Source organism: Neoarthrinium moseri (assembly GCF_022829205.1).
Source record: "Neoarthrinium moseri strain CBS 164.80 chromosome Unknown scaffold17_Wmoseri_CBS_16480, whole genome shotgun sequence".
Lineage (NCBI taxonomy): Eukaryota > Fungi > Ascomycota > Sordariomycetes > Amphisphaeriales > Apiosporaceae > Neoarthrinium > Neoarthrinium moseri.
In genome coordinates this window covers 274,796-287,214 of record NW_026055131.1, presented here as the reverse complement: position 1 = coordinate 287,214, position 12,419 = coordinate 274,796, and the positions used below count along the sequence as shown (strand labels likewise).

At 53.1% G+C, this 12,419-nt stretch overlaps 5 protein-coding genes across 5 annotated transcripts; 2 read left to right on the top strand and 3 right to left on the bottom strand.

Moving 5' to 3' along the window:
- Positions 1 to 161: 161 nt before the first annotated feature.
- Positions 162 to 3,439, top strand: JN550_005505 (uncharacterized protein; the record flags this gene model as incomplete). The annotated part of the gene is made up of 5 exons (XM_049317140.1): positions 162 to 2,320; positions 2,380 to 2,483; positions 2,549 to 2,625; positions 2,687 to 2,890; positions 2,942 to 3,439. The coding sequence occupies 5 exons, from the start codon at positions 162 to 164 to the stop codon at positions 3,437 to 3,439; spliced, it is 3,042 nt and encodes a 1,013-aa protein (XP_049172518.1).
- Positions 3,440 to 4,099: 660 nt separating this feature from the next.
- JN550_005504 (uncharacterized protein) lies at positions 4,100 to 5,676 on the bottom strand (the record flags this gene model as incomplete). Its single annotated transcript, XM_049317139.1, has 2 exons — positions 4,100 to 4,274; positions 4,340 to 5,676. The coding sequence occupies 2 exons, from the start codon at positions 5,674 to 5,676 to the stop codon at positions 4,100 to 4,102; spliced, it is 1,512 nt and encodes a 503-aa protein (XP_049172517.1).
- Positions 5,677 to 6,612: 936 nt separating this feature from the next.
- JN550_005503 (uncharacterized protein) lies at positions 6,613 to 8,340 on the bottom strand (the record flags this gene model as incomplete). Its single annotated transcript, XM_049317138.1, has 4 exons — positions 6,613 to 6,966; positions 7,033 to 7,321; positions 7,374 to 7,936; positions 7,987 to 8,340. The coding sequence occupies 4 exons, from the start codon at positions 8,338 to 8,340 to the stop codon at positions 6,613 to 6,615; spliced, it is 1,560 nt and encodes a 519-aa protein (XP_049172516.1).
- Positions 8,341 to 9,296: 956 nt separating this feature from the next.
- Positions 9,297 to 10,842, bottom strand: JN550_005502 (uncharacterized protein; the record flags this gene model as incomplete). Its single annotated transcript, XM_049317136.1, has 5 exons — positions 9,297 to 10,058; positions 10,123 to 10,482; positions 10,545 to 10,628; positions 10,685 to 10,739; positions 10,793 to 10,842. 5 exons carry the CDS (start codon positions 10,840 to 10,842, stop codon positions 9,297 to 9,299), a joined length of 1,311 nt encoding a protein of 436 aa, XP_049172515.1.
- A 708-nt stretch (positions 10,843 to 11,550) lies between these two features.
- JN550_005501 (uncharacterized protein) lies at positions 11,551 to 12,415 on the top strand (the record flags this gene model as incomplete). The annotated part of the gene is made up of 2 exons (XM_049317135.1): positions 11,551 to 11,692; positions 11,751 to 12,415. 2 exons carry the CDS (start codon positions 11,551 to 11,553, stop codon positions 12,413 to 12,415), a joined length of 807 nt encoding a protein of 268 aa, XP_049172514.1.
- Between the last annotated feature and the right edge of the window lie 4 nt (positions 12,416 to 12,419).

The window sequence follows — 12,419 nt, the reverse complement described above, 5'->3', positions numbered from 1 at the left end:
TATACCTATCTTGGTACATGTCAGTACCTATGTAGCTGTCGGAACTCGGCCGATGTCGAGTCTCCGCCTGTTCCAAGGCTGACCTTTAGGTGAGTGGGAGGACATACACAAAATATGAGGGCACACTGCAACATCGCAGGAGACTGAGTAGATAGGCACATATGAGCATGTCTTTCTTCAGAATTGGTGTCGACGTAGGCGGCACTAACACCGACGCCGCGATCCTGGACGTGACCGCCGCCGATAGTCCGGGAAGGGGAGTTTTGGCTTCGCATAAGGCCCCTACGACCGTAGACATCACCAGCGGCATTGAAGTAGCGATCCGCGCGGTGCTTACGAAATCTGGTGTCGACCAACGCCGTATGCTGAGTGTCACGGTGGGTACTACGCACTTCATCAACGCCCTGGTGGAAGCGGATGCTAGGAGACTCGACCGGGTCGCAGTCTTTCGTCTCTGTGGCCCCTTTACCAGACAGATCCCGCCGTTTTCTGACTTCCCGGTTGGACTGCGCCGGATCTTAGATGGCGGCGCGTACTACCTGGACGGCGGGTTTGAGATCGATGGGCGGGAGATTCTACCGCTGAATCCGACGCAAATCCAGAGCGTCACGAGAGATATCGTCGCTTCTGGCGTGTCGTCCGTGGCACTTGTAGGCGTCTTCTCGCCGCTGGACCATCAGGGTCTGCAAGAGGAGACATGCCGGAAGCTGATGCTTCAAGAGACACCGGGGCTGAGGATTGTGTGCTCACGCGATATCGGACCTACGGGCTTGCTCGAGCGGGAGAACGCTACCATCCTTAACGCGTCGATTCTGCGGACGGGCGCCCAGGTGACAGGAGGGTTCAAGAGGGCCATGGTGCGCCTGAGTCTGTCCTGCCCCCTATATCTCTCGCAGAATGATGGCACGCTGATCGATGCGGACACCGCGGCAAGGTTCCCGATCAAGACGTTCGCCAGCGGTCCCACTAACAGCATGACGGGGGCTGCCTTCCTGGCAGGTATTGATCGGAAAACCCAGAACGATGCAGCGGTTGTCGATTCTGACGAAGAAGACTCCGCCGTGCCCCAGGTCCTTGTGGTTGACATAGGAGGCACCACGACGGACGTCTGCGCCCTGCTGCCGTCAGGGTTCCCCCGGCAAGCGCCGGGCTTCGTTGAGGTCGGTGGTGTGCGCACTGCGTTTTCCATGCCCGAAGTCGTGTCTATCGGTCTTGGCGGCGGCAGCAAGGTGAAACTCTGCGACCAGCTAAGCGAAGGGGTCATGGTAGGCCCCGAATCCGTCGGTCACCGGATCCAGGAGGAGGCCCGGGTGTTCGGAGGCTCAACGGTGACGGCCACCGACATCATGGTCGCGCTTGGTAAGGCCCAACTAGGCGACGTGGAGATAGTCCGAGATATTCCACAGGCCACCGTAGCGAGGGCGCACCAGAAGATCAAGCAGTCCCTTGAGGGTGTTATTGAACGGATGCGAGTATCGTCGGCTCCCGTTCACGTTCTTTTGGTGGGTGGCGGTTCTCTCCTTGTAGCAGAGAACCTGAGAGGAGTAGACAAATGCATTCGGCCCATCCATGAAGGGGCAGCTAATGCCGTCGGTGCTGCCATAGCCAAAGTATCTGGCGAAGTAGACTCCATAGAGATTCCTGCCGGAAGAGACGAGAAGACCATCGTTGACGCCGCGCGGCAAAGCGCAATCGAAGCGGCCGTAGCTAAAGGGGCCAGACGAGACGATGCCAAGATTGCGGAGATTACCAAAACGCCCCTCCAGTACGTTGATAATGGAGCTATGAGGATACAGGTAAGGGCCGTGGGATCCCTGGCTATTCCGGAATCACTGCCTTCGCGATCTATGGAGTCGTTGGTAGTCGACGGCAAGGCGGACCGGGAGCAGGAGGAGGACGACGAGCCAGGTGGTGAGGTTGGTCTACCAGATGCCCAGGAGCCCACCGTGAGGCCCTGTCTAAACATAGATCTTGACTCGTACTACCCAGACGTCCGCGGCGGCGTCTGGTATGTTTCAGAGGCAGACCTAGAGATGATCTCGACCGGGTGCGGCATCCTGGGCACCGGCGGCGGCGGGCCCACACACCATGAGTTCCTGAAGAGCCTACACGCCCTGCGTACGAGTCGGCCAGGGAAACTGAGGATCATCTCACCAAAGGCGCTCCGGGATAATGACATCGTCAGTTTCGGGTCTTGGTACGGCAGTCCCAGCGTCATCAACGAGCGTATCGCGGGAGGCAATGAGATCATTGAAGGTATTGAGGCTGTCAATAAGATACAGGGCAACAAGTCCTTCAATGTTCTGCTGCTGGACGAAGTGTAAGTGGCAAAGGACTATCACCGGTTGAAGTATCCTTCTCATGCTGATTCCGGTTCAGAGGTGGTGGCAATGGGCTGAGTATCTTCCCTCCGGCCGTACATTTTGACGTCCCGGTCGTGGACGGAGACTCGATGGGGAGAGCGTACCCAACCATGTACCACTGTAACACTGCTGTCCCGGGTCTCCCGGTCTCTAAAAGAGTACGAATCACTGACACTGCTGTGCAGCTACGTTCAGTGTATATGGGCACAGTCTAGCGCCCTGCGTGCTCTCAGATGCCCGCGGTAACATATCAGTCGTCATGGTAAATACCCTTGTAATTGTTCCATCACGTGGGAATCATCTGGTTAACATGCTCGTTCCAGAATACGGATACACCAGCGCGACTGGAGAGAATTCTACGGACCACGGCGATCGAGCTCGGCCTTGGTTGCGCCGTGTGCGCGAAGCCTCTAGCTGGCTCTGTGATCAAGGAGTATGCGGTGCCAAATACGATCTCGCAAGCATGGTTCTTGGGGAAAGCCGTGCATCTGGCTCGAAGGAAGAAGACCAGTCACGTCGACGCTATTGTGAGTCCCCTCTACGGTACTATCACGATGAAAGGCTGATAGCGATTCTAGTTTGCTGAGGTTGCGGGAACGCTGCTGTACAATGGCAAGATCGTCGATGTGCAGCGTTACATCGGAGGCGGCTACACGATGGGCACCGTCATCATTGCACCGGCAGATGACGGAGAAGTAGACTCGTCGCCCGGACGGAGCCGGCTAGGCGCATCAGCTCCGCCGCGGGATCGACGCCGCATGCGGATCCCGTTTCAGAACGAATACCTGTACGCGGCGCTCTCGGCGGACGGGTCCGAGGCTGGGCAAGAGGTCGTCTGCACGGTGCCGGACCTAATTTCGATCTTGGGGCAGGACGGCGAGGCCATCGGATCCCAGGACCTGCGCTACGGGCTGCAGGTCGACGTGATCGCGCTGCCCGCCCACCCGCTCTGGAAAAGCGCCGCGGGCTTAAACGTCGGCGGGCCGGAGGGATTCGGTCTCAGTATGCCGTTCGTTGGAGTGAGCGAGAGCTTTACGGAGTCCAGGAGCGTGATAGACGTCTTCAACGTGGGTTGACGAAGCTTAGGTTAGTGTATTTGCCTGTCTCGATTCTACGGTCTAGCGAAGCCCTATCCACAGCAAAATACTTGATTGATTCGACAGATATCCTAAGAAGGCTCTGAACAACGTCAAACCAATTTCTATTACAGCGGTATTCCCGGCCGTATCACTCTATTTTGGGCTAGTGAGGGTCGAGTCCAGGTACGTCTGACATTCCGCGACATCCGCTTCGTCGGCACGAACGGGCTGCGGGATCTCGACACTAGTTGGTAGCCTGCGTCGAATGAGATCCCATATCCGCGGCACCCAGCGTACGTATTCTGCATATCTAGCGTCAAGTAACTCGCACTGACCGAGGTCTCGGGTCGCCCTGCATGAATATTTCGGCTGCATTCACCTGCTAAGAGCCTGTGACGTATTTTAAGTTTATCTACAGCCAGCTGAGCCGGCCCTGCCACGCAATACTAGGTGACGCAGCTTTGTACGTCTCATGCCGGCTATGCGGATGCCTCCCAAGCAGCCTGCAAGCTGTCACTCATCCCAGACCGTAATTATCAGTATAGGATGCATATTCAACCGTAACGCCCGACGAACTCGTGCCGGTCCGAGATCGTGTAATTACCCATGTCAACCCACGTCAGTCATGCCACCGTAAAATCGACTGCCGGAACAAGGCTAGCCTTCCATCTTGATGTCCTCGGTCTTTGTAGTATCCTTGCCCAGGTTCTTGAGCAGGTAGCTTCGCTTGAAGTATTCGTTAGGGTGCACAATGGTCTCCAGTTGTGCCGACGTCATGACGCCCTCATCCTTCGCCCGCTTGAGTTCCTTCTTGTGAACATACTCGAAAACGCTATACTATATTAGCACTTTCTCTGACTAGGTCTGACAAGATCAGTAGAAGCAGTAGGAACGTACCGATTACAAGCCATGTGGAATTTCTGGTTCTCCTTATCCTCCTTGACTCCTCGTAATACGGCTCCGTCTGAAATGCCGACGCCTTGCAGCAGGGCCGTCAGGTTATCCAGGTTGAAGTGGCGGTACGGGCATCCATGGGTTTCGCCCGGGCCAGGTGGGTGCTCTGTCAGAATTTTCTGACACGAGAAGGGGGAGTAACCTCCGCCACGGCGATTGGAGTCGCCGCCGACATCACCGTACGAGTGCCGTACGTTGTAACGGTAGTCTTTGTTGAATTGGTCGTCTGTGATTTTGTTGAAGGAGCTGCGCCAGAACACCAGGCACTCCTCCAAATTGAGCCCAATGCCCTTCAAGAACAGAGTGTACTGGAGACGTCCGAAATGCTTGAGATGCGAATCGCGTCGGAGGGATTTGTGGAGACTCTGCATGCACAGGGGAAAGCTGGCCGAAAGGGCGTCGATGTTCCTCGCCGAGATGTCGGCTCCGGGTACGGATGATGTACTGCTGCTGTAAGACGCGTCCGGGGTGACAAAATTCTTGGACAGATGGTCCAGGATCGGCGTGAGCCTGTCGTCCTCATCCAGTCTCGGCAGCGCCCTTGCCGTTAGCTCGAGCGCTCGCTCCAGTCTCTGCGTGAACTCAGCCACGACCATGCTGGTCTGCTCCTTGGAGGGCACATAGGCCTTGCCGGCCTTGAGGAAGACCCTTCTAGTCTCCACGAGGTCGGGCACGCGCTCCCAGTCAACCTTGAACCAGCTCTCTTCCTCCTGGACGCCTTTGCGAAAGGGGGCCAGTGCGGCCAGCTGCGCAACGTACTCTGCACGTTCCTCGGCGCTGACTTCCTCCCAGTCCAGGCTCAGGTTGTTGATGAAGTCTTTTCTCTCCTTGGAGTTCTCCTCATTGAACCGCAGGCGGAACAGCATGGTCTCGACGCGACTGAAGCGCCGCCTCAGATCCTCGGTGGAGGCGAAGGCCAGGCGCAAGATGAAGTGGCTGTAGTGGTCCTTCTGCCTCTGTGCGGACAGCTGGGTGCTCGAACTCGAGTTGGACTCGAGCGGGAGGTACTTCTTGATCAGGGGCTCCATGTGGGTGGCGGTCTCGGCGGGGCTCTTGTTGCGGAAGGAGCATGCCTCCAGCTCGGCCAGGACGCGCAGGCGGTCGATAGCCCACTGCTCGAACTGCTCGAGGGTGATGTCGGCGGTTGGTGGCACGGCATAGAAGTTCAGACGGTGTGGATACGTCGTGTCCTTGTAGGCCGGGTCGGCGAACTGCTTCTTGCGGTGGTCAAGATTGGCCCGCCGCTTCGGGTCGATGCGATTGTAGTCGGATCGCAGCATTGTGACGGTGATGGCTGCGGGTGTCACCCGTTCTCGTGCCCGTGGTGTAGGGGGATTCCACAGAGCTCGTTGTCGCGTGGCGGGATCGGGTTATTCGTGCTGGACTGTCGTCTGTATTTTCTGCTTTGTCTGCTGGGCGCAGGTTACGGGCAGTGGGATGGATTGTTTAATTGAATTGAATTCAGTCGCGGCGCGTTGGCGGGAGACGCGTCGAGAGTGGCTCCGGTTAACGTGGTGGGGCGGGGGTCGTGGGTGGTGCACCAATCACAACCAATCACAGCCACGATGAATCCAACTTCAATTGATGGCAGCATATGAGCGCCTGTGTATGTAGCCACATTGATACGACAGCGACAGGTCCTGCCTGGTAGTCGTCAATTCCTTAGGTCTATGCCCACCTGCCAAAAGGTTGAAGAGGCGTTCGAAGATGCGGGTCGTCTCCGAGAAGAGAGAGACGCAATGCCGCATGCGTGGGATAAGGTTGATGCACGAGGTCCCATCAACCCTGACCCAGGACTTGGTAAGGTATTGGCAGACCCAAACCCGGGGCAAGCCTGAAGCCCGATGCCATCCATCTGTTTGGCGCTGCCCCCGGTCTGGGTGCTACCAACTTCACTGGCGATTCCTTCTATCGGAAGAATATGGCACACGCAGGCACGACCGGCTACGCATAAACTCTAGAGTGACGGCTTTGCCAACTGCGAGAATATGGAATCAAGCATGACGCATATGAAAGGTCCGGGATTCTAGATTTCACTGCACCTACGGTGCTTCAATTCTATTGAAGCATCTAAGAATCAGCAGATCGCGCCAAAGACAAGGTCTGTCGTATGCGGAAGAATGAGGCTTGCTTTCCCCCAGCGACGCAATTCGCCTAGCTTGAATGCATTGTGCCATGTAGTTGGCGAGTGAGGAAGGTAGTATGAGCTATGAATATCAATCCTTTGATCTTGCTGTGACCCAAAGCGGCTGCCTCAAGTTACTGATGCCCACACTGTCAAGCTCCGGTAACTTGCCAACGAACTCTCCCTTGCTGACCTTTTCCTGCTCGATAGGATCTGCAAGCTGGAAATCGAATTCGCGTAGAAGAGTGCTCATGACTTTGTAGATATTAGTCAGTGCTATCGTTTTCCCAAGGCACTGCCTCCCGCCCAGCCCGAAGTGCATGAGATATCTAGCTCGCTGGTTGATCTCCGGCACGTCCCATCGCGACGGGTCAAAATGGTTGTGGGAGGCGCCCCAGATATCCGCATTGTGGTGAAACGCATGATTGCAAACAGCAACCGAGGTCTATGCGAATCTCGATCGTTAGCCACGACTGCTTCTCAATACTGCAGTGTTCTTCTCTCAGCTTACACCTTGTTTGATATGCCGCCCAGCCACGATGATTCCCTCAGGAGAAGTGACGCGCCGTGCCAGTGGCATTGTGAAGACAGGCGTGATGCGAAAGTTCTCTCTCACGCAAAGCTTGAGATACGGCAAGGAGCTCTCCACTTCATTCATTGAGTATGCTGGCTTATCTGATGCCAGAGGCCCGAGGTTGTGATCTACTTCGGCGATGCATCGTTGCAGTATCTCGGGGGCATGGAGTAGGTGGTAGAATAAAAGCGACGTCGTAGCACTGGTTGTATGAGTGCCAGCGATGCTGTAGCAACCATGTTAGTCGAATCAATTAGGCTGATACTCAAAACACCCACATAAAGCCAAATGCTTCACTTTCTAGGTCCTTTTGGGCCAGGTGTTTCCCAGTCTGGGGATCGGTTGCCTTTATAAGGCTGGTGATAATATCCCTCCTTTCCTGACTGGGAGGGGCTTTTTCATACGCCTGTTCCGTAACGCGCTGCTCACCGAGGTTGCGCTGTACGTTCCTTGCTGCAAGCTTTGCACAATCTGCACGTCCTCTGAATAGCTTCTGCAGTCCCGGGTGTGGGATAAAGGGCAGCCATCTTTTCAGAATCGCTGTCATCATTGGCCAAGCCCCAGTAATAGCCGCAAGCCAACTATGCTCGACGACCGGAGGCACGGACTTCTCATTATCGTTGATTTGTGCGTGAAAGGACTGTCCAAAAGCTAATTCTCCCAGTACATCAATGGTGTAGTAGTGCAGGACTTGGCAAAGATCAAAGGCTTGTTGTTCCGAAGCGTATTTGGCTATCTTCTGTCTCATAATTGCGATATTAGTATCGAGATATTGCTCCATTCCCTTGACGGTCGTGATTGAAAAACTGTGCGCCATTAGGCGACGTCTGGTCGAATGAGCCTAAAGATTACCATCAGTCATTGAACATCTCTTCGTGCAGATTCCCCTACGTTTTCATCCCGCATCCCAAACACATTGGGGATGTTGGCTCCGTAAGCGTCATAGAACTCGGTCTTTGGCATCAACCGTCCGCCCTTTTGGTATACCAAAGGAACCACCTCTTCTGCCGTGATGCTGAGCTTATCAGGGCCATAGCGGACGAATGGTCCATATCTTTCATGAAGTTCTGTCAGCGTGTAAGGCTGTCTCAGTGTCCAAAATTGGTAAACCTGCCACAAGTCTGTTATGGAGGCCCAAAACGGGCCCGGATAGCAAGCCAAGGGATGAAAGTAGCGTTGATAAACCAGGTATGCGATACAAGGAACTATGACAATAGCATACACGTTGGTGTATGCGCTGAACATCGCGTAAAGAGTCTCTGCGATTGTTGCTAGCGTGTTACCTGTTCGCTAGACCCAAGTGGTAGGATTCTTTCTATGAAAGGGTGAAGCAGACAGGCTCGCTTTATGAGTGTGGTAAGTTGTCGATAAGTGGACTTAGCATCCCAAGAGGTCGCTAGACTATCAATAGTGCTGAAGATCAAGCGCGGATATGTCGGAACACTCCCTAAGAATACTTGCTCGCCCAGTGCCGTGATTGGAAGACAAAGTGAAGTTCCCGGGAACAAATCCCATGTCATAATCGGTAACTAAAGAATCCCCGACCACGCTACAACATATAAGGGTCAGGCGTTGTGGATCCAACACTGCATCACCAGACCTCTGGGCGGTAGAACTGCATTTGATCGGCGTATGAACAATCGTTGCTGGACTGCACTAGGCCCATCCTTTCAGAGGTTAATACAACCAGGCACTACTTGACTTGATATATGTTTGGCCCTGTTCATTAGAGAGAGGTATAAAGATAGCACGGTTCCATAAAGGACAAAACTTGACTTCCATAAATGTTATGAATTGGCCCGTTGTAATTACTGTGGGGTCCCAGAGGTGGGGGTGGATCGTCCCCCCACAGGCGTTAGTTTAGCAAACCTGGGGAAGGGCTTCCCCCCCAAGCTTTAAATTTTCGTAAAGCTTCAATTCACCCGTGTTACCGTGACTAGCCACAATGCGCGAGACAAGGCAAGTGCATGAGATCTTATTACGCTCGACTCGGACTTTGATAACATTTATATGGAAAAAAATGAAAATAAACAAGAATAAACAGGGCGTCGGGCGACATCAAAAGCAGGTCTGGGATAGAAATTGTGGGCTACTGATTCACGCTGCTTCTGGAACACAAGCATCCATGGATACTACCGGAAATAATCCCAAGTTGTACTACAGAAAGAGTCCGTCAACAGACAACCGGTTCTATTTGCTTGTCAGAGCGCTTCGTTGCCCAAGGCACCTTGCAGAGATTGCTTGAGGTCAGCGATAATGTCATCAATATGTTCTGTTCCCACGGACAAACGGATCAGGTCTTCCGTTACCCCTGAAGCCTGTTTCTCCTCGTCCGAAAGTTGCTCATGTGTCGTTGTCCATGGATGAATTGCTAAGCTCTTCGAATCACCAAGATTGGCGAGGTTTGAGAAGAGCTTCAGTCCATCGACAACCCTACTCCCTGCTTCAGATCCGCCCTTCACTCCGAAGCTCAACATGCTACCGAAGCCCCGTGTCAAGTACTTCTTAGCGTGTTCATAGCTTGGATGGCTCGACAATCCCGGATATAATACCCAATCGACATGTGGATTGGACTGCAGATATTCGGCGAGTCTCGCGGTATTCTCGGCGTGTTTTTCGGCCCGCAGACTCAGAGTCTCAATACCCATTAAAAGCTGCTGTGCGGCAAAGGGACTTAAACAAGCCCCGATATCTCGCAACATTTCCACCCGTGCACGGATGATGAACGCCGCCGGCCCAAAAGTCTCCGAGAACTTGAGACCGTGATAACCCGGTGAAGGTTCGACCATCTCCGGGAAGCGCGATTGATACTTAGTCCAATCGAATTTGCCAGAGTCGATAATAACGCCGCCGATAGTCGTCCCATGTCCACCGATCCACTTCGTAGCCGAATGGACGACGACATCCGCGCCGTGTTCGATGGGGCGAACATAGTAACCACCCGCTCCAAGAGTATTATCCACCTGTATAGTGACGATTAGCTCGAAGACTACAGTACTCACTGCCTGCCTCACTGTAAAGACTCACGATTAAAGGCACGCCTTTTTCGTGTGCAATCTGTGCAATTGATTCGAAATCCGGGACGACATAGTCGGGGTTGCTCATGCTCTCGATATACACGGCCCTTGTCTTCTCGTCAATCGCAGCGGCAAAGTCTTCAGACCGTCCGCTTCGGACAAACTTGGTGGTCACGCCGAACCTGGGAAGGAGCACATTCAGTTGGTTGTATGTGCCACCGTAGAGATGGGAACTGGCAACAATGTTGTCCCCGGCCCGTGCTAGGGTAGCGATCGTCAAGAATTGAGCTGCCTGACCTGAGGAAGTTGCGAGCGCAGCTATACCACCCTCCAGTGCAGCAATTCTCTTCTCGAAAACTTCGACAGTAGGCTGGGAGGATCATTTTCTCAGCGATCATGAGTGCCAGCCGGGGATGTTACTTCGGTGCTTACATTTGTTATGCGGCTATATATGTTGCCAAACTCTTTGAGACCGAAAAGTCGCGCTCCATGGGATGAATCATGAAATGTAAAACTCTGGGTTCTATTAGTTTTGCCATGAATCTGGAAAGTCTGGGAATAATGCAACGGACAGCTGACGCGTAAATGGGCACCGCAGTGGATCTGGAATGGGGATCCGGCGTGTAACTAGAGACAGGTCAACTTTGATGCAACGAATTTCGAGAGGCTTTGGGTCGTACCCAGCATGCAGTTGCAGTGTTTCGAACTTTTCCTTGCTTTGTTCTGTCATACTGTCGTTCCTGTGAATGTTCAAGGGAGTATACAATGAAGGTTGTGAGAGACCCGGTATAGTCTTGTCAGACAGACCGTACCTCCGTTCCACTGCTATACATCTATATAGAATTGTGGATTCATAATCCACCAAGACGGCTCCATTTGTTCTCCAAGTCTCGTAATTACAGACACAGCGAACTCGGGAAGATATCGGAATTCTATGTTTCCTTCATGCCGGTCGGGGGGATTCCGCGCGGTACCAGGGTTCTAGGTGTCACAGCACCCTCCGACAATTCGGGAAAGGGCCCGAAAGCCCCGCATACCTCCGTACTGACGGACACCGGACACAATTTGATAGCCAACTACACGAAAAATGAATTGTTTTTCCCTCGGCAGAGACTTAACTTCCCGGAATATTTGTAGTGGTAAACCTTTTGTGCTTCGGTATAACCGCTGATACAGTCGGATACTAAGCTCACCAGTCCGACACTGAATTATCAAGGCATGACCGTCGTCTAGCAATGGGATTTCAGTGTTCAAGGAGGAATTCCATGATAAGGTCAATACGAGTAGGAAGGCTGCCACCGTTTTCGCTGACCGCGAAAATAAATCATCCACAGTTGGATAAAGTTGGCATACCAGCGCCTTTCTCAGTCAGAGGGAATGGAACTCCTTGAACGACTGCGACGACTGGACAGCAGTATAAGTTTTGATAGATATCAAGATGCGCTTCTTGTGCCTTCATGGCTATGCCACAAGCGCTGAAGTTCTTGAGGAGCAAATGCAGCCGATTATCGCTCAACTCCCTAGCGACTGGGAATATGAATTTCTAAATGCGGAAATGGAGCCATCTGAGTTGATGCTTCGTGAGTCCTTGTCAAGCGACATGCCGTATCTCAATCTATATGGCTAATGTCACCACAGCTTCGTTAGATCAGGCCCCAAAACCAAATTACAGTTGGTACAACCTGCCTTTCTTTGAGGATGTGGATCGGGCTTATAGACGCATTACATCTTTCATTGAATTGGAAGGACCCTTTGACGGAGTCTGGGGGTTCTCACAGGGGGGATCGATGGCTGCTCTTCTCCTACTCAACAATCATGCAGAAACAGGCGGTTCGAGCTTCCCATTCAAAATGGCCATCTTCGTGTCGGCATTCCTCCCCCACAGCTTCAGCTCTGGCTTGATCACGTGGGACTTCTCCGAAGGCGAAAAGCTGCTCGCAACACATGTACACGGAGAGTCATGCGAGTCTTCCTGTGGAAAAGATGTGGATTGGAGGACCGATCCACGGTCGTCAATCGATTTCGATATACTCGCGGAGAACCAGCAGAAGATAGCGTTCCCTGTTCATCTATTACTCAAGCATAGACCCAGTGGAAGCTTCGAAAAGATGACTATACCATCTGTTCATGTCCGCGGGCTCAAGGATACGTATCATTTTGTGGATGATTCTGTCCTCGCCTTATTCGACTCCGATACATCTAGAAACATGACACATCGTGGTGGTCACCACTTTCCCAGGTTTTCGGAAGAGTTGGTGAGATTTGCCGAAATGATCATCGAAACAGCTTGTTCCATTACCTAATGTT